The sequence below is a fragment of the Ostrea edulis genome, chromosome 8 (assembly GCF_947568905.1).
Source record: "Ostrea edulis chromosome 8, xbOstEdul1.1, whole genome shotgun sequence".
NCBI lineage: Eukaryota > Metazoa > Mollusca > Bivalvia > Ostreida > Ostreidae > Ostrea > Ostrea edulis.
In genome coordinates, this window is record NC_079171.1 from 22,106,917 (window position 1) to 22,128,306 (window position 21,390).

At 33.0% G+C, this 21,390-nt stretch overlaps 1 protein-coding gene and 1 long non-coding RNA gene across 4 annotated transcripts in view; both read right to left on the reverse strand.

The window, feature by feature from the left end:
• Positions 1–21,390, reverse strand: part of LOC125661169 (multiple epidermal growth factor-like domains protein 10) — a 51,233-nt gene that overhangs the window by 14,697 nt on the left and 15,146 nt on the right. For all 3 annotated transcript variants that reach the window (XM_056147167.1, XM_056147168.1, XM_056147169.1), the window contains 3 exons: positions 14,595–14,732; positions 6,406–6,543; positions 344–481 (listed from right to left, as the gene is read on the reverse strand). In XM_056147167.1, the coding sequence (XP_056003142.1) occupies positions 344–481; positions 6,406–6,543; positions 14,595–14,732 (414 nt within the window). The remainder of the gene's footprint in view (positions 1–343; positions 482–6,405; positions 6,544–14,594; positions 14,733–21,390) is intronic.
• LOC130049464 (uncharacterized) lies at positions 8,990–11,006 on the reverse strand. The gene is made up of 2 exons (XR_008797973.1): positions 10,638–11,006; positions 8,990–9,210 (listed from the first exon to the last, which is right to left on the reverse strand). It is a non-coding gene; the product is annotated as an uncharacterized LOC130049464 (long non-coding RNA).

The following is a 21,390-nucleotide window of genomic DNA, read 5'->3' on the forward strand; positions in this document are numbered from 1 at the left end:
CAAATGGCAGCACGTAACATGTCTTGAAATGATTCTATGTTAAAAGTATATTTCACGATTTCATAAGTACATAAATTCTATGGGATATGTGCATACAGTAGGTAACTACCTATGGGGGAAATTTGGTCCCACATGTTCGTGATAGGGATATGGCCAATAATAAAGAGAATTTGATTTTAAACAATGAATATTGATTCCGCGCTTACGATATTTTTTTTTCTCTAATGAAATAGTAACATTGTAGGCAGTGTGCCTACGTGTGTTGGAATAAAAGTGTGCAAGACTGATTTATGAAAAGTGTAACACTTCCTGAATTTTCTGTTTTCTTCCATATTTTACATACCTGTGTTGCACTTCTGCCCTCTATATCCAGGTTCACATGAGCCAGGACAGGTTCCGTTTATGTGATGACAGGGTTTCCTATTTCTGCAATGGCCACACCTTTCTTTACATTTTCTACCGTAGTATAGAGGCTGACATGCTGATGAAATGATGAGAAATTAGAAAACGAGGTATTTGCAAGATATTTTGATAAATGTTCGATCTATAAAGTTTGTTAATTGCAATTGAAAGATTAACAAAACAGGATCATGATCATCTTAATTACATCTAGAATGTCGTTTTGGGACTAATACCGCCACGGGACACACTATATAATGGATAAAACCGATTTCCCCTAGATCAAACCATTGTTGTCAAATTTAATGGTCATCTTGTACATGAATATTATCATTTCTTTTATTGAAAATATTGCTTTAAAAAAAATAATGAAGCAATCAAATATTAAAATATTTCCGGTGATGCTCAAGATAAACTCTATACCAATAAATACGACTTACAGAGAACTTTTAAAATTGTTTAACATAATTTCTCTTAATTTGGCACATGGCTTAAAAATTGATTGAGTCATCCCCCCCCCCCCCCCCCCGCCAACAGGAAATGGATGAACTGAAAATGGAAATATTTATACATTCACTATAAATCAAAATTTAACCCCAGTGTTATTTTACTTTCATAAACAAATGTAAGTAAAAGGTCTGATTTAAACCTTTCAATACTTTTTTTTGGAAACATTCTCAAATAATATTCTTAGACAAAATTGAAAGTAGCATAACTTTCTAATACTTTACATATTCTAATTTAAAACAGAAAATCGATAACTTTAGTTTAAAAACAATGTATTTACAAAGTTTAAATCTAATCTCTTGAAGAATATTTAAGATATATTCCTTTTAGTTAAAAAAATAACTAGGTCCAAAAGTAGAAAAAAAAGCCCGTAAATTGAAGAAATATTGTCCAATCAATATGACAATACCAGGTGGACATCTTCATATGGTGAATACGGCGGCGTAGAAAGGCCAAATAAAAAAAATATATTATTCGTCCGGACGAATTACAAATTTGATCGGATGAAATAGAAATTCGTTCGGACGAATTAGCAAGTCGTTCGGACGAATTAGTAATTCGTTCGGATGAAGTAGCAATTTGTTCGGACAAATAAGTTATTTGTTCGGACGAAGTAGTAATTCGTTCGGACGAAATACTAATTAGAACTCTTGTGTTGAAAATATGAAAGAAACATAAGATAAAGATGGAGTTACTGGAAAAAGCACAGTTCTACCATTTTCTTGGATTGAATCAAGGTGAAATTTTACATTATTTGACAGAGTTTGATAACATTGTGATAAGCAAGAGAACACTTACAAGAGGCCTTTCTTCCGCTCAACTGTTTAGAAGAAAGCAATATTCTGATTTGCTTGAAGTGGCTTTATTCATTGAAGGAAAAGAGACATCAGACAAACTTCATGGGTATAAATTAATGCATCTCCAATGTATACAGTCTGGGTATACCGTGACACAAGAAAATATTGTATTGTACATTAAGTGTTTAAAACACGAAAGTAGAGATCGCGAGATTGTAAGATGTAAATCAAAAATTTATATAGGGTTTTGCCCTGAATATGATGAAAACCTTAAAGCGGCTTCCACACCTCAACCTCTTTCATATATATATATATATATATATATATATATATATATATATATATATATTCTTGGCTGTATCCTCTTTCAATTAAAAAATTCGTGACAATTCTATGCTACTACCATCACCACGATTACTCTCCGCCATTGGTCGGGGCATTGATCAAACACCCGGATAACAAAGTTGTAAATAGCAATTCGTCCAAACGAAAACGTTTTTTTGGAACCAATATATATATATATATATATATATATATATTGGTCGTTGTGGCCGAGTGGACTTACACACTGGTTTGACAATCTTGCTAGGCGGTGGGTGCCGTACGTCGCTGGTTCGACCCCGGGCTGGGGCGAAAATTTTCAGAACGTAGTTGTGATTATTTAGTGCTTTATATATTAATTAATTGATTATCACATGTATCGTTTAGATCCTAGGGGTAAACGTAAGGTTGGGTGTTATAATTGTTTGTTTGTGCTTTATATTATATTATATTATATATATATATATATATATATATATATGCATTGATTTCGGTCCAATTTCTGTAGTTGGAGACGATCCCTTTAAATTGTAAAAGCCAGCCGTCGATTGTAAAAGTCAACCTCTTCGTAAAACTCCACTAGTATACCATAAAATTGGTATAAAATTTGGATATCCAGACTTGCGTTGACAAAGCTTTGATAGGCTCTGATTGACGCATAATTGCATTATTGTCGTCCTACACAAAAAAATATGTCCTTATTGAATGTGTTATACTCCGTTGTGCAGAAAATTTTCATTTAATACACTTTTGCCCGGGAAGGGGGAGGGGAGCTTGAGGCCTACCTCAAACTTTTAAGACTGATCAAGGTGTAGGGATTCCCACCATTTTTAGCTTGTTATTTCAGGGGTTTGGAAGGGGAATGATTATGTAATTTACCGTATTTACCGTCGCCATCTTCATGACGTTTATATGGAAAATTTTGAAATTGAATCCCATTTTAACATGTGCCCAATTTAAGTTTTGTACTCCCCTACCACCACTTTACGATGTTTAACTACGGCATTGGCGTTGCCTTATAGCAAATAACAAATTCGTCCGAACAAATTGCTAACTCGTCCGAACAAATTACTAATTTGCCCGAACAAATTTACTTAATCCTTCGAACGAATTGCTACTTCGTCCGAACAAATTACTAATTCGTCCGAACGAATTATTACTTTGTCCGAACAAATAGCTAATTCGTCCGTACGAATTGCTAATTTGTCCGAACGAATTACTTACTCGTCCGAACAAATAACTTATTCGTCCAAACAAATAACTTATTTGTCCGAACAAATTGCTAATTCGTCCGAACAAATTGTTAATTCGTCCAAACGAATTGCTAATTCGAACGAATCTGGACATATGAACAATGTGGAATAAACCCAGAACGAATTTTTTTTTTTTAGTTGGCCTTTCTACGCCACCGTAGGTGAGTAATGAGTGTACAAATTTTCCAAAAAAAAATCCATGTGTTAGAACATGCCCGGACAAAATCATGTCTACAGACAGACGGACATGATAATTTCAATATACATGTACGAAGTTCAAAGGATATTTCAAATGAGTGCTGGAGATATTGTCTTGGATTTTCAATCTTCAAATTGTTCTCTGCCATCTTATTTCAAAATGAATTATAAGAGATTGGCCAAGTTTTCAAAAGATATCTCAAATATGCCTCATATGTTTGAATAGTTCCCAATTTGTTTTATGAATCTCATATCACAAAACAATTATCGTATCACAGTTCTCAATCACAAAATCTTTTAAATCATTAATGAAATGCTCAAGATTTCAAAAAATATATTTTTCCAGAATATGTGAGTTGTTATTATTCCTGTATACATGTATTTTCTTTTTGAAATTGTCTCAAATATGCATGTGATATCAACGTCTCAATCATCTAACATTTCAGTCATGTAATCTCAATAAAGATTTTTTAAACTCTCAAAAGTTCTCATATGTTCAAATATTTTCTATCTATTCTAATCTTTGAAATAGTTCTCATGTTCATACATTTGTAAATAGTTCTCATATGTTCAAATATTTCTTAAATTGTTATAATGTATTCAATACGTTTCATTGCGGAAGTCTCTTGGTAGAGAGAAACCCCAATACTGCTAATACATGAATAATCTTAAATATAAAGGTAATTGAATTTTCAAGTTCTCAATATGTTTTGACTCAAAGTATACTGTATTTTAGTAGTATATGTTTCTGACTTCCTACATTTTTATCTTATTTTCTCTCATTTCTAAATCATTTGTTATTCTTTAAATATTATACAGTTATGTAATCTTGAAATTGGTTAATCAAGATTTTAAACATGTGTTTAAACTACACTGTACTTTCGTATATTGCTTTATTCAATAATTTTCCTAAGTCTTGGAATTTTCAATCAGCAACTTTCAAGGTATTAGAATGTTGGAGTGATAAATAAGATATATAGAGTTGCCTCGATCAGGAAGGATATGAAAATCAAAACGAATCTGCAAAATCAGAAGGAAAAATTATACTTATTGCAGGAAGAATAGTTACAGAATTAACTTTTTTAGCATCGAGAGAATCTCTTTATGTGGAAACAAGTTAGGAACCGCTTCACAATAGGCGAAAAACAACACGAATAAACACAATGCACCAAGTGAACAAGAATTGAACTCCAAACTATTTTGAATATATTTTTCTGGTAAAAGTACAACACAAGACACACTTTAAATTAAGAAATGCCTGTATATAAACGTCAAATCTATAATCTAATCTATAATCCTTGGACGAATTTGGCTCCACTTTTTTGGCACGCTGTTTTTGGCTATATTTAGCTCTAAAACTTCATAGTTATTTCGGATTTCAAACATTTCGGTTGAGCATCACTGAAGAGACATTATTTGTCGAAATGTGCATCTGGTGCATCAAAATTGGTACCGTATACGTTTTACATTATGACCCCTGGGTCGAGGCCTCTGCTGGTGGACTGTTAGTCCCCGAGGGTCTCTACAGCCCAGTTGCTAAGTACTTCGTTACTAGCTTGGAAATACGGATGTATAATTAATTGCTGTTATAAAATTTAGAAATTCATTTCAAAATTAAGGATTATCTCCCTCATGCATAGCTCTTATCCTTAGACGAATTTGGCTCCACTTTTTTGGCACGTTGTTTTTGGCTATATTTAGCTCTAAAACTTCATAGTTATTTCGGATTTCAAAGATTTCGGTTGAGCATCACTGAAGAGACATTATTTGTCGAAATGCGCATCTGGTGCATCAAAATTGGTACCGTATAAGTTTTACATGTATACACAAATCATGTGTATACCACCTCTCATAAATGAATGGAATTTCCTTTCCGTTGAAATCGAATAAAGTAAATCTTTATGGTTCTTTATGAATATATTTAGAGACAACCACATGTACATGTAACTCTATGCTACAAGTAGCACGAAGCAATTGTCTTAACATCGTTAACAGATTGAATCCCTTCTGGTTTGTAATGTCCACGCACCTAAAATTCGCTTTCCGTGATGTTTACAATGTCTTTAAAAAGGCCAAAATTCACAAGGCGAAGGAATACGTATTATAAAATATGCCACATGGACTTGAGCTATCATTGATACTCTCAGTTAAATAAACAAATCAATAAACTATTTGTAACTATCGTACGAAGACCGGCGGAAATTAATATGAATTAAAAGATTTTGAACATTAACAAAATTAAGTTGAAACACGATATCACCTCATTCAAACAACTTGAAATTACCCATGGAAAATATATCTTTATACACTGTAGTTTAGATAATACATTTTTGATTGTATTTCGCACAAAAAATATTCACAGAATACAATTTTCTACTCAGTGTTACACGGAATGTTTTCAAAGGCTGACGTAGAAACCGCAACTTCAAAGGCGCCGACTATGATGTAGGCCTACACTTGGACTTTCGGTCCACGGTGTCCCTTGTTTTGAGAGAATTACCTATGGTCCATACGTAATCTAAATACGAATAAGTACTCAAATTTACACGTAAATGGTATTTCCGTCAGTCTAGAAACTTTTCTTGATTACATTAAGACAAGTCTTAATAGTTCATCCTTATTTTTTTTTTAAATAATAAAATCCGCTATGTACAATTCTAATTCATTTATTCTAGGTATTCCTGTTTACTTATTCAGTTTCACTTACGAAAATGTGTTGAATATTGAATTCAATTGTTTATCTAACCAGCTAACAATGTAACATCAATCTTCGCCGTTAGGATCCCCGGGTAGATACAGGAACGCCCACTGAAGCGGCAGCATAAGACAGTGGCTATAAATGGCCACTGTCTAAAATTAATAGGCGTGAAATGTAGCTATTCCGAACCTTTAAAAGTATGAATTTCTCTTTGGTATTATCATCGACATACCCATGTTACATTTATGTCCTCGATATCCAGGTTCACATGACCCTGGACAGGATCCGTTGATGTGATGACAGGGTTCCTTGCGTCCGCAATGGCCACACTGTTGACTACAATTTCTTCCGTAGTATCGAGTCCGACATTCTGAATGAAATTACAAAATGAGAAATATACAATAATAAAAGAGTTGGTGGAAATGCATAGAGAATGTCTGTAAATTACCATCGGAATTTTATCTGATTTGTCTGAAAATAATTTTAGTTTATAATCTATAACACAGATATCGTTAAACACAGAAATGGAATTTCCAACATTGCTCTTTAAAATGAATGGAATAGTTATCATTGTTTCTTTAAGTATGGTTCCATGTAAAAATCAGGCAGAGGGTGATAAGTCGACCGTCAGGGATTGAGCCGATACTTATATATATAGTAACATTGTTTATAGGAAATCATTCGGTGATAATATTTTTTTCATATGACGCACCTTCACAGAGCTGTGTTACTAAAAATAGAATACCCATGTTTTGACCAAAATTGACTCATAAAACCGCTATATATTCTTAAAGGTTTTGTTACATGAAAAGATCATACATTTTCAAATGGCTTAGGTAAAATGAAGAAGAAGGCTACTGTTTACGAATTTCTGTTGTCACAGTGAGCATTTGTTATGTGTTACCATGGTAACCATTGCTATAATTAACGGAAGGATTTTCTAACGGAAAAACATTCCAACTTTAAGACCATTTTTCTCGAAACAGCAAACACTTTCAAAAGAGTTTTATAATTAGACGGATAAAGTACATGCTATTGAATAATTGTTAATCAATATTTTTTTTGAAAGTTTTTACTGTACTCGGAAAAAAATATATGAAGATTGTGAAAAATGGCGGGAAAATAATACATTTTCATGTTTTTAAGTTTTCTTCTACTTACAAACTATTCAACAAGTACACTTTTCTGTCATGTTCTAGTAATTATCATATTTATTAATATCTAAAATGATCTTCTTTATGTGTCTACATACCATAATGATATGTCTATAGATGTAAATGCGAGAAACGATGCATAGCATTTTGGGTCGGGATCGAAAGTCCGTTTATTATTAACCCATTTCTTTCAGATTTCCTCAGGTTATTGTAAACAACTTATTAGACCGGCCTTTATAGGATATTTTGCACTGAATGGCGAGTTTAACTTGCAAGTATTTTTCGCTGGATAGTTTGGAGTGGGTGGGTAATTAACAGATTAAAGAAAAAATGCTTGGTTGGCAATTGTTTTTCATGTTGAAATTCACCTATCAACATATCTTGTGAGGCTGGTCAACGACGAACGTTGTAGGTTGCTCGAATCTCGAATGACAAGAAATTGGCATTATAGTCTCGAGTATAAAGAGAATGAATGTCCATGCTCTCTTAAAACGTATATCTTCAGAAAAACAAAACTGAAAATACATTCAACATGTTCAAGAGAATCCTTTATGATAAAACAAAGATATAATTTATCAACTTTTGTGTTTTACCCTAAATAATTCACTGAAAATATCTTTTATTTGAAAAATCATTTTGAATTCATTTTTGCTCCATGTAATACGAAATTTAAAACATTTATTACATAGCATCTGGACATTAAAAACTTTGGCTAACAATTCTAGAAACATGATATGGCTCAAATTTTAAAATAAACTTTTTAGCACTTGATTTCCTTATGAATCCTTCGTAAGAGTGGAACAAAAACTTTTAGTGAAATGTACGTTTTTACAGTCGTATAATATATACGGTTGTTCAGGAAAAAATAAAAATGAGAACAGAAACTGCAGACATTTGTGTCATTGATATTGTAAAATTTGGACAGTTTATATTGACTTTATATAATTTTATGAAAATACATGTAATGTAGAGGTGGGATTGTTTTAAAATTCAATAATGTAGTTTAAAAAATGTAAGTTGACTCATTTATCATGTCTATGGCACTATCTTTTACCAAGTATGATTACAGGTTGCTTTCAGATGACAAAACAACTGTGTTTTACATAATCCATGTAGATATTAGTGTCTGTAAAGTGAATTGAAAATGAATTCTTAATTATTTCATCAATACATTCCATTATCTATAAGATTTTTTAACAGTTGCAACTTGTAAGTTTAGATCCTTTATAAACTGTATACTGATAAATGTACACGGAAGAGTTCTTTGAAGCTTAAAAACTTTATTTCAAAATCATACTTTTTTAAAAGTGTAACCCCAAACAAGGCATAAACATGATAAAGGAACAAATGAGTACAGAAATATATTTGTTACGAACATATTTACAAAGCAAAGGCAGATCCAGAAAAAAATATAAGGGTGGGAATACTCATGTCTGTACCTTCTCCATCCAGAAAGGGGTGGGTGAAGACCCCAAAAATTGCATAAAATAGACCATTTGAGCTATTCTATGATGCATCACATTATACATATATTTTTGCATGTCAACACAACTTCATTACACAGTTCAACCCATTGGTGTTTAATTTTTTTCATAAGTTGTTTCCCTTTCGAATTTAGGTACATTAGGAATTTCAGTTGAAATAATTTGAATAAACACCATATATAAGAATGCTTTCATGTTTATTTGACACTTTGTCATTTATTTCTTCATAAAGTTTTGATATTTTGTTTGGATTAAATTCTTTAGACTGTCTTGATGTTCAACATTGAATTTATGGACTCCTTTGCTTTCCTTTTGTAATAGTATCTTGTACTTTCACTTGGTTTGATTGATTTTCCTCCTGTCACCACTTTTAAATATGTCCTTGGGTTTTGCAGAGACCTACAATACAATAAGATAGACACTGATTTTCATGACACAAGAATTTACTTATTTTTCTCTCCACAATATATAATATATATTTCTTTAGTTTTTGAGAATGTTTGAATATTCTATATCATAAAACTTTCAATTAAAGTACACACCCCAGAGCCTAGTAATCATAGTACACATTGATATTTAAATTATACATGTAGTTAGAAAGAATAAAAATACTAAAACAGCATATAAAACTTTTGAAAACAAGAAATGCTTAAAGAAACTTGTATATGGCATTGAGAAGGTGTTCCAAATACTCTAAATCAGTGACAAGTAGATTCAGATACTAGTCAGGGCAACAGCTGTATCAGGTTTTGAGTCTGGTTTCTGAGTAATCAATATTTTCCTATAATGGGGGGGGGTTGACTCTGACCTCATTATGAGAAGAGGTCATATAGTGCTTGTATATCAGGATTATTTATATAATACTGCTCTACCAAGTTTAAGGTTTATAAAACATTTACACTGTAGATTCATTGGTACATATGCGCTACATGTATTTACCACAGAGGTTTCCAATGCATGTAGTGATGGTAATGACACTCCATGATGCTGGTATGAAAACTTTAAAGAAATATACATTAGCTAAATGACTTGATCTTTGTTATATTTATATATTATTATTAGAAATATACATTCAAGAACCCATGCATTGACCAGTCCCCATGACCATATCAGATTGAGGCAGACTTTAAATAGTAATATAATAGATATCTCATAAAAATGTCAAGAAGACTCAACTTAGTGTTATTGATTGATATAAAGATTTATAATTAACATTATGAATTGTTTGACAATAAAATGGAATTTTTTAAAATCTACAGACCCTAAATATTTTCTTTGATATGTCTAATAGTATGCATATATTTTTAAAATACGAATTCTGATTTGTCAAGAGCTGGATGGTGACCACTACAACAAATTATTTTGTGCTTATGAAATAATATTTAAAAAAGTGTGTGTGTTTATATAGAATACCCTGAAGGGGGAAACAATGATGTGTATATAAAATAAATTGAAGAAAAAAATTCCATCGAATCTGAGATTTGAACCCAGTACCTCCGACCTGCTAGTTAGGCATAATCTACATTTCTATCTGAGAGAAGAAGCGTTTGTGTGGAGGATACGTAGATGTCTGCTAGTACTGCAGACCATTACAAATGAAACATGCCGTCGATTAGCCTAGGCCTAAAACATATCATAGCGTAACTGTTGAAAGTATGTGACTTTTTGAAACAAGGGAGTAGGTGTCATCTATACACAGTCGTCTCATACAATGCTACATTGTATAATACAGCATTCGTTATGATTTTTATGCTAGTAATAACATGAACAATAAATATTGCGAATTTTGACTTATTAAATATGTAAATCACACCATTTGAAATTACCATAATGTGCTGACTTGGTGACATGCCATATAAGATATGTTGATTATGTTGCTCGGTCTTCGTTGTCGGCTGCTCCACACACGGTCTATCTTCAGTGACGTCATATGCATCAATGTATTTCTGACTCTCTCCGAAGATAAATATATCCTTTTTTCCTTTAGATAAGGCTTCAGGGTAGATCACACTCTGTCGGAATATTGTCCTACACGGCATTCAGTTTTGGATCCGCCATATTCCGTGCACTTAGCGTGTTGACAAGCAGCGCCCCTAGCGATCATCGAGGTTAAATTCAAGAACGATAACCGAAATTGCATTAAAATCGAAACATTCAGAGAGGTTTTAAAATGTTATATTGAAACTTTCAAAAAAAATATTTATTTCAGAGCATGCTTTTTTTATTTGTTTAATGTTATATAATGATACATTTTCAAACCCGCTTTGCTGTTTTTAGATTTCAAAGGAATTACAAGTAGTGTTTTGTATAGATTTGCACTAAGCGTGAATTCTCCATGTTCATAATTATCTGTCCATAATTTTGGAACAAGGCGAAACAAATCAAAACTACTTTGTATATTTGCTAAACATAACGGTGAGAAAGTATGCTAAGTTTGGGTTCATTTCGTGAACATGGACTTATCACGAAACTGCGATTTTCCCTGATTTTTACGTGGAACCATACTTAAATAGAAATATACAATATATTTACGCTTACTTTTTTACTACTTTGAATTTATTGGTTAATTTTGTTTTGTTTTAATTCTTTTAAATTGCAAATGAGATGTATTGTTGTTTGTAATTGTTTGATTTGAAAGAGAGAAAAAAGGTCGAGGCTAAATGTGACGTCACATTGCCTGGTTTATGTCGGCTGGCGTTATATTCCCCGCATTAAATAAAAAGGTGGATCCTGTAGTTATCCTCATGCACCCCCTTTAATATTTAGATGTCACTGGACGTTTAGCGCAAGGGTAATTTCATAAATAACTTACTTTTTGAATGAATTATAATTTAACGGAATTATATTATCACTTGGGACAGGCCAATGACCATTTCATGCTTCGGTCCAACGTTCACACCTTATGAACATATTATGTTTTATGGATTTGGTTGTGTTATCATACTAACAAGCATTCTGAAAGTATTACATAAGCTTTACATGTCCCCTACCAGTGCCTCCATTAATTGACAACTCTACTTTTATTGGAGGAAATGTACATTTGATGTTGTTTGACCTTGAAATGTGGTCCGATACATTGGTACTAAGTCACCATGTTTACCTGTGTCGAATAAATGTTTTGTTGTTCATACAGTTGAGGCGTGTAGTTTTTATCAAGGATGAGTCTTTACAAAAAATACGCGGTAGAAATGTTTAGATAATCGTGCTAATAAGACACATCACAACACACTGAAATAACATTTATATCTGTATATTCAATACTTATGAAGGACTTAAAAATATTTGAAGGCCGATTTCGAATACCGGCGACTGCAGGAATGCGGTAAATTGAGAACTGTGGATGCACCAGACTTTGCTCATTGACTACACAAAAATACTCACGTAATTAACAGATTTGATAATTATTTTACGTGATATGTTCCTTCCTTTTGTGATTTATAGCTTGAAATTTCAAATTAATAATGATTTTTATTCAAAATCAGCGATCGGGGCTCGTTGACTGCCTCTATTCAGACGTCCTACTATTACCGCATTTCCATCGGAACACAATCCCGATCCCGATGAATAAAACGTAAAATGTAGAAATTGATTTCTCTCAAATCTTCTCATCAACTCATCAAACGTTACGAAATTCGAACCTGATCTGTAGTTTGCCATTCTGAAACTACACTGCAAGTTTCAAATGAATACACGCAAGCATAACAGGAAAACAAATTGGAAAACCAATATGGGACAGACTGACAGACAGAGACAGACGGACAAAGGGAGAAGAAAGCTATATACTCCTTCGGTTTTACAAGTCGTTTTAAATTCAAAATCCACCAAAGAGTAAACTATGCAAGAGACATTTTTCATATTTAAAAAATCAGCCATAGTACAGGTTCTTTGCTATTAAAGGTAAAGATAACGAACAGTGATCATTCTCATAACTCTTATAAGCAATACAAAATAGAGCGATGGGCAAAGATGGAGCCCTGGGTATACCATAGGTGGGACCAGGCGCCTATGAGGAGTAAGCATTCCCTGTCGACTGGTCCCACCCGCCGTGAACCCTATATCTTGATCAGGTAAACGGAGTTATCTGTAGTCAAAATCAGTGTACCAAGAGCGGCCTAACAATCAGTATGAAACAAGTCAGATAGCATTTGACTCAATGATAGGTTGTATTAGCAAACTAGATTGTTATAACGACTATAGAATTTACTAAATTCTTTACTATCTGACTCTTACCATGCAATACACGTGAGGGAGATTTGTACTCTATTCACCATGAAATCTTCACACAATTGGAAACATTCACAATGTAAAAAGAGGGTAGTTTCTTTTGGGCGTTTTACGAACATGAACTAATGCTTGTTATTATCTACAATTTCACCATCACCCCTTTTAGACTTCTACCAAAGAATGCACACTCCGTTAATAAATTGTACACCTTTCTTGAGACTCTGGACAGGTAAAACAGGGGCCATTTATCTCTAATCATTGACACTCATCTATGAAAACTGAATGATATACACACATAAGACCAACCTGACAGCAATAAAACTGCGAACGTCTATTAAATGAAACACTCGAAAAAATATACCTCTTTGTGCAGCTTTCTTTCATTTTCATTAAGGAAACATTTTCTCAATATCCTACTTTGGTAAGTTGCCATCATATTTACAGAAAGTATTCTACAGACTGTTGCAATTAATTACCAGTAACGATTGGGATTTGAATTTTACTTTGTACACTGAAGTGTCGCAAAAGCCAGTGGGTAGATTTAGGACAATGCTTTTAAAATGTTCTGTCATTATATTCAAATTGATGCAAAGCAGGAAACTATTTTCATTGTTTGTAACAGAGTTATTGCCCTAGAACAATTATTGGAATTGATTAGATTTGTTGTTAATTATGATTGAAGTTGGTAGAAACTGAACAAGCACACTCATTGTGTTTAATTATTTGTTGATTTATAAAAGTGAATCTAAGTTTATGATGCTTTAGTATTTTTTCGATTGATTGATTGATGTTTTCCGCCACACTCAACAATTTTTCAGTTATCTGGTGGCGCCCAGTTTTTATTGGTGGAAGAGAGAACCCAGATACAATGTACCTGGGAAGAGACCACCGACCTTCCGGATGTAAACTGGGACACTTTCTCACTTACCGGCGCGAGAGGGATTCGAACCCGCGCCGACCAGAATAATAGGCCGTGTGATTTTGAGAGCGATCCTCTAACCCTTAGGATTTTGTTTTCGGAGTGTATTTTTTCGGAGGATTGATGATTTTTGGTAAACGACTTTACGCCAGATTCGGCAGACCTCGCAGTGTAGGCTTTTTCACGTTTGTGCAGTGAATAATGACTGCCACTGCATCTGCGTTTCTCCGCTCCCTGTGTATTCAGTTGCCTCGATATATTCATACGATTTTAAATAATTCCCTTCATTCAACATTACCGTATATCAGTAATTTTGGCACCGAGAATACATAGTGGGTTTTTTTCTATAAAAAGTAGTTTAAAATCTTGGAGCTTTATTATTTGTCACAATTTCATTTAGCAAGTGTTTAATTTATACCAAAAATATCTTTGACGCTCATATTTTTCGCGCGTTTACCTTACCCGCAAAATAACCACCATTTCTAGCGCGTAAAATTTATCCGATGTACGATTTCATGCATAATGAAACTTCTTGAGACTAACTATGTGTGCAATATACTTGGAAAATGAAGTGCGAGAAATGTAGCTATTTCAGAACTTTAAAATATGCATTTTCTCCTCTGTTATGTCTTTTACACACCTGTGTCACATTTCGGTCCTTTATATCCAGGTTCACATGACCCAGGACAGGATCCGTTGATGATATCACACTGTTCCTTGTCTTGGCAATGACCACATCTTTCACTACAATTTCTACCGTAATAGGAAGACTGACATCCTGAAGGAATATGAAATACAAATTGTAGCTATAGAATATATTTTGAAGAAACAACAAGTTCATAGGCCTTATCCGGCACCTGGGTATTAGTTAAAAGTAGCATTAGTATCAAGGACTATGAAACCTAGAATGATTTAATTGGTATGCATTTATAAGCTAAAATCTAACATTCAACAGCAGTATATAAAAAGATGTGCTCTTTTGAAAAACATAAATGCCCCCGAAAGCACATGTACATATACTGAGAAAAGATTCTACATAATATATAAATATGAATGTTTTAGGTTAAATTATCAATGTATAACTATTTTGGACCCACCCTAATGTCGAAACTCTGAGTTTGCGAATTCACAGTTTTGGTAAACATCTTTCTGCTTTTCCTAATTATGTATTTAATTTTATACAGTAACAACAAATATAAACATGGAGTGTTTCAAATGATAAAGACAAAATTTTAGCCCCACCCTAAAACCAAAACCCTTACCCCCAGATCATGAAATTTACAATTTTATGACAGCAATATCTGCTTTTCTAGATAAATTGTATCAATTTAGTTTCAAATCAGTATAAATACCATTAATGAGGATTATAGTAAGATACCGTCTTTCGATACATGCCTATGTATTCAGTTTCTCTTACAGATTTGATATTTTGGGGAAAAGGTTTTCTGAAAAGTGACCATATTTTTGTAATGTTTATACCGTCTTTAAGGCTCTTAAGGTGTATGGATCTTGAAATTTACAATGTATGTCCCCCATGACGCAAAAAAGGCTTCATGCCAAATTTAAAAAGGATCGGAAGCTCTCAATGTGAAGCTAAAATGTTTCAACGGTAAGGTAACTCCATACTGGCGGTTTTATCTGATATACCTTTAAAAAGTGTATTTAGTTTCATTTATTAGAGTTAAAACTAACAAATTATCAAATAAAATACCATCATACTTTTTGAGATGCGATAATATATAAACAGAATCATATATCACCTTCAGAAAACTGCAATTTTCCTTAAATAGCGTTATCAAAATTTCTTTAAAACTGGTTTAAATAGGATAGCATTCATAACAATTTCACGAAGGTGTTTCTTAACGAAAATATACAAATGTCTGTAAAAATAAAGGAAACCTATCGCATCATAGACTTGATAAAAAATCAATGAAAACAGAGTTATCCCCCATGGATTCAATATTTTGAAAATTAATCAATGATTATTCATCTATTATAACTTAGACATTTGAAATAGTTTATTTTTATCTAGATTGTTTTTACAATAACTTTCAGAAAAGACTCCAGCAAAATGTATGTTCCTAGCATGCATAAATAAAAATAAATCATTGATTTTGCAAAATCTTATGCCATCACAGGATGGTGGAATTACTTTAACACACTATGACCATTTCGGCCAAATCTTTGTACAAAAACTTACACCTTTTGAATTATGAAATTTACAATTTTGGTAAAGGGATACCTGTTCCGTTTAAATATCGATGTGATTTCAATTCAGTATCGATGGAATCAACGAAGATATTTTCTTAATAATTGTTTTACACATAAATATTATATCGCAAGTTTGGTCCCGCCCTGGAGTCAGAACCTCTATCCCTCGGGTTATGAAATTTACAAGTCTGTGGAGAACACATTGGCATACCGACATTTAATTTATTAGCCCCACCCCCACCCCCACCCCCCACCCCTCGGTAGATTAATGAAGAAATATAATCCGTTGAATAAACTAGAAACTTCAGAGCTAGTGTTAATATTCTTAAACCATTCGTAAATATTCAACATTAAATGAATTATTTCTTTTGAAGTATTGTCTCAAAGTGTCATACTGATGTTTTCGGATAATCAAATCTAGTTTGACAACAGGTTAAAGGTTTGATTGATTGCTTGTAAATTGCTGAACCTCGACTCTCTCGAGAACTTTTGATTTATAAGGAGACATCATCATTACTGGTGAAGGGCTGCAAATTTTAAGCTTATGCTTGGCGCTTACGACCTTTGAGCAGGAAGGAATCTTTATCACGCCACACCTGCTGTGACGCAGTGTCTCGATTTCTGCAATCTCAGCTGAAGGACTGTCCCATTTAGTCGCCTCTAACGACAAGCAAGAGGTACTGAGGACCTATTCTAACCCGTATCTCGAATAACACATTCAGCGAGATACGGAATGAAAATTATCGAGCGACACTTTAAAATCTATACATGTACATATACAACCAATCAATAATTTTAACATAAATGTGTAATAATGAACAAATGATTGACACACCAATTGAATAACGCTTCTACTTACATGTACATAAAAAGGTATTTCTATTATACATGTATGTTTAAAATTACCGCAGATGTAAACACAAATAATGAACCCACCAAACGCTGCGAAAGCTGTTCTTTATAATACTGCGCTACATTAATGCATAGGAATTACAACGTTAGAAGGACCTTTTATATAGCACTATTTCATAATCGGTTCAAGAAAGTTTTTGACGCAAAATGAATGTTTTGTAATATAAACTCAGACCTACATATGAACTGTGAGGACAAAATGTTGAGGAATGAAAGCATGGATGCATCTTGGATGGACTGTTGGAAAGTTTCTATGAACTGCTAATTGTGGGTGCCAATATTTCTCTGTAGAACAGATTCAAGTATCTAAGAGGTATTTGTGTTAAAGGAGTTCATGAACATATTTGTTTTCTACCAGTACCAGTGTTAGGTATGCGCACACACGCGCGCGTGCGTGCGTGCGTGTATGTGTGTGTGTGTGTGTGTGTGTGTGTGTGTGTGTGTTCGAACATACACTTCATGAACAGTATGACTTCCATAGTGTGGAAGCTGTGTTGAAACTATGCGGAAACTAAAAAAAACAAATGTATCTTTATGGAAACCTTAAGGTAGCTATTGATAGCTAGCCCCAAAAAAGCCGCTCATTGAATTTTTTTCAATTTTATTTATTATAACATTTTGACTTTATCCTAAAACATATCAAAAAATCAATCGAAAGTAATCAGGTTAATTTTCGAGGAAAGCGAGATTGAAATCCCCTCTTTTTTAGCCCCAAAAGGCAAAAAAGGCCAAAATTGAGCAAATTAACACAGAAGCCAATAAATTTTTTATTGACACCAGAAACAGTGTTTGTCATATAAAGTTATGTAGATTAAACATAAACAGATAAAAAATCAACATTGATTAGAAATTCAAAATGCATCGATGGAAAACATTAGGATGATTCGACTTGGCAATTGGCCAAATTTACCTTAAATATGGCGTTTCTCAAATACTATCAGGCATACATTTTCTGACAACAACAAAATTCTGCTCATAAAATTTCTGATTTTATTTCATTTTTACAATTTGTCAAGTAGTATCTAAAATACTGAATAGAAAAAATATACCAAATGGGGTTTAATTTGAAACTATGTCAGATTTTGTAACCCTACCCCAACCCTTTCTAGAAATGAATTCTAAGAGATACAGTCAGCAGAGATAAACTATTGACCTTAAATGATTAAGCATTCCCAAATTACCACATTGAGTATTCAAACTCAAAATACTAGAAGTTTCTATGAGCTATTTAAGAATGATATATAGTGTGTGCTATTGCAGTTGACCTTTTCGCACTCACAATGATTGACTAAATATTTAGTTATTTTTCATACAATTTCTTGTAATAACTGGACCAAATCTATTACCTATATATATTTTTTGATAGAAATGTATATCACTATACAGTATAATACACCAAGTATGTTTAAATAACAATTTCATATTTCAATAAATAATTAACATCAATGGAAAGAGACCCATGGACTGCCCATGGATCACTACATGTAAGTCCATCTGAGTCATCTTGCCCTCACAGATAGGTGTGTCTTTCATAAGTTTAAGATTTGTAATTGTAGTTTCACAATGAACCAAAAAATCACTATTGGATAACTGAGAATGCATATATATATATATATATATATATATATATATATATATATATATATATTGCATTAACTAACTGTAGTTTTCCCCAGGCGAAGGTCTATGTTCACTGTATGTATAAGGGGGGGGGGGGTGAATAAGTTCCATTATGAAACTTTTCTAAAAATTTGATATACATTAATGTATCAATGATGTATGTTTCAACTAAATTTTGAATTACAACGAAAATTCAAACACATTGATTGAAATTATAAAATTGATATCCTATCATGTGCACATTTTTTACTAATATATCTAAGAAAGAATAATCAACAGTGGAATTTTCTGTACATCTATGCAATATTATTGTCTTTCAAAAGGCATGTACATGTATTCATGTAATACACGAGTACATGTACTTGTTTTCCCTTAAATTCACAATTTAGTTTAAAGTATGTTGTACAACATCCACTGCTCTGAGCTCATATAAGTGAATTAATGTTTTTCATCCAAGTCCAAAATGTTGCAGTAGTTCTTTAATCTTCGGAACTTGATCAAACATTTTTAAATTTGTGGAGTTGTGGGGGTCCAGGGGATATGTCATCATCACTGTAAATGGAGTACCTGTTCAAAATATAGATAAATATATTTAAATATAGTAAAAAAGATGAATATCTGATATACTCAGAATTGTCTTTACAAATGTTTATCAAAAGAAAATATAGTACCTCTCTTGCTGTTATACTTGTTGACTCGAAATCCACTTCAACCTGTATTGGTCCTATCTAACCTCCCTTGGTCATCAGGCTGATGCCTAGAAAAAAGATCATCATAATTGATATTTGCACAGTTAGGTCTATATTATACCACTGAGTAATTAGACTGCGTCAGACAATGTGAATTTTAAAATTGTGTCGCAACACATATTGAGTGAAAATTTAAATACTGATGTTTCAAAATTATAAATTGCAAAATGAGATGACATGTATATATGTTTTCATAAACTGCCATAGACTTATCATATCTGTTTTATTTACAAAATGTGGGTCGAGAGAAGGGCATACGTTGTAGTATACATATCTTACTTACACACACAGTGCATACATTTGCCTATGAGAGGGCATATGCAGACTTGTGATTAATTTACATTATTTTTAAAAAGGTTTTGCCAACCTACATGTTTGTGTGAAACACGAAACCTCAGGTTTGATATATTTCTTAGGTCACTGAAATTTCAAAGTGATAGTATATGTATACCATAGTCTAGGGAATTATAATTCAACACATGCCCCCCTCCACTTTCTATCCGATTCCCTCATACCCGTAGATAGTAGGTCTATACAGATATTTGTTTTTCATTACATTTATACATGTAGTTCAAGGTATGTTATTTTCGTAACTGTTATTTCCATAACGATATTTTCTTAATAAAAGAGTTGTGAGAGCCCATGTTTACAAATGTGGTGTACATTTACATGACATCCGTTCGTTTACAAATACATGCACAGTGGGAGTTATATTTTAAGCACACATGGAATACATATATACATACAAAATAATACATCTACTGTATGTTGCGTCGTGTGTTTAAACTTACAGATGTTATTATAAATCGCGTTGTGAAATAGCAGAGGAAATGTGAGTTGAACTTTTGAATACAAATTTATGGCATTTTTTTTTCACTCACCAAACGAAAGTATGATTTCGTTGTCCAAGTTGAATACATCCACCAACTTCCTCTTCTTGCAAAAAACTTTGTTTAGCCTCTCCATAACTGTATAAACAGTATTTAATCTCGCAGCATGCTGCACTCGGACATTACGATGTGTCAACCAACAACTTTGTTTACGTAGCACATCTATGTACATGGATTGGTGGTTGGTTTAACATTTCGATTAGCAAATAGTTTCACACAGATGAAACATTTGATCTACCATTATTACAGATATTGACGTATACTTATGTGGTATGTGCATATTTTCTCTAGGCGATCGCGAGTCAGTCACAGCAACAAAACACTTTCGGAACCCCTTTTTGTTTTTCGACTATTATATGACGGAGTAAGAAATTCCGGAAAATGAATTCACGTGAAAATACACAATTTTTACTGATCACGTGGTTGCTATCCGTCGCTACCTTAAAGAGTGCCTAAACGGTTTATGCAGCGGAAACTTGCTAAACGCTAGGTTCCCGCATAGTTTTTGCACTACTGAAACTAGGGGTCACCTGTTACAGGAGACTGTAAATCCAATAACGTCGATAACGTTGTTCTGAAGAAGCAACCGTCGTAAGGCAACATCAGAGTATTAGCAATGCAGTAATGCAACGTATTTCCCCAAAATTAGGAACAAGTAAATGGTATTTATTATATATATGAATGAAACGACAAAATTGTCACCTCTTTACCTGCAAAATATGATCTGTTTTTGAATCACGGCCGATTTGGGTCAATAACGTTCTTTGATCTTACACGAATCAAATCAAAACACAACACTTTCGCATACTATGTTTTATTAAAGATTCAAGGACTTATGAACAGATTACTGAATAATAATACTTACATTTTTCGAAGACATAATTAGTAGAACAGTAGTGTTGTAAAATATTCTCCTGTTTAAAAATTGAAATCACAGGGATTAAATTTCAATAAAGATTTTTCGTTTAAAGTACAATCAGAGACAAGAAATATTTGTTAAACATGTACATATGGGTCTTTCCCATACTCAAAAATAGAAAGTGATGTGGCATCT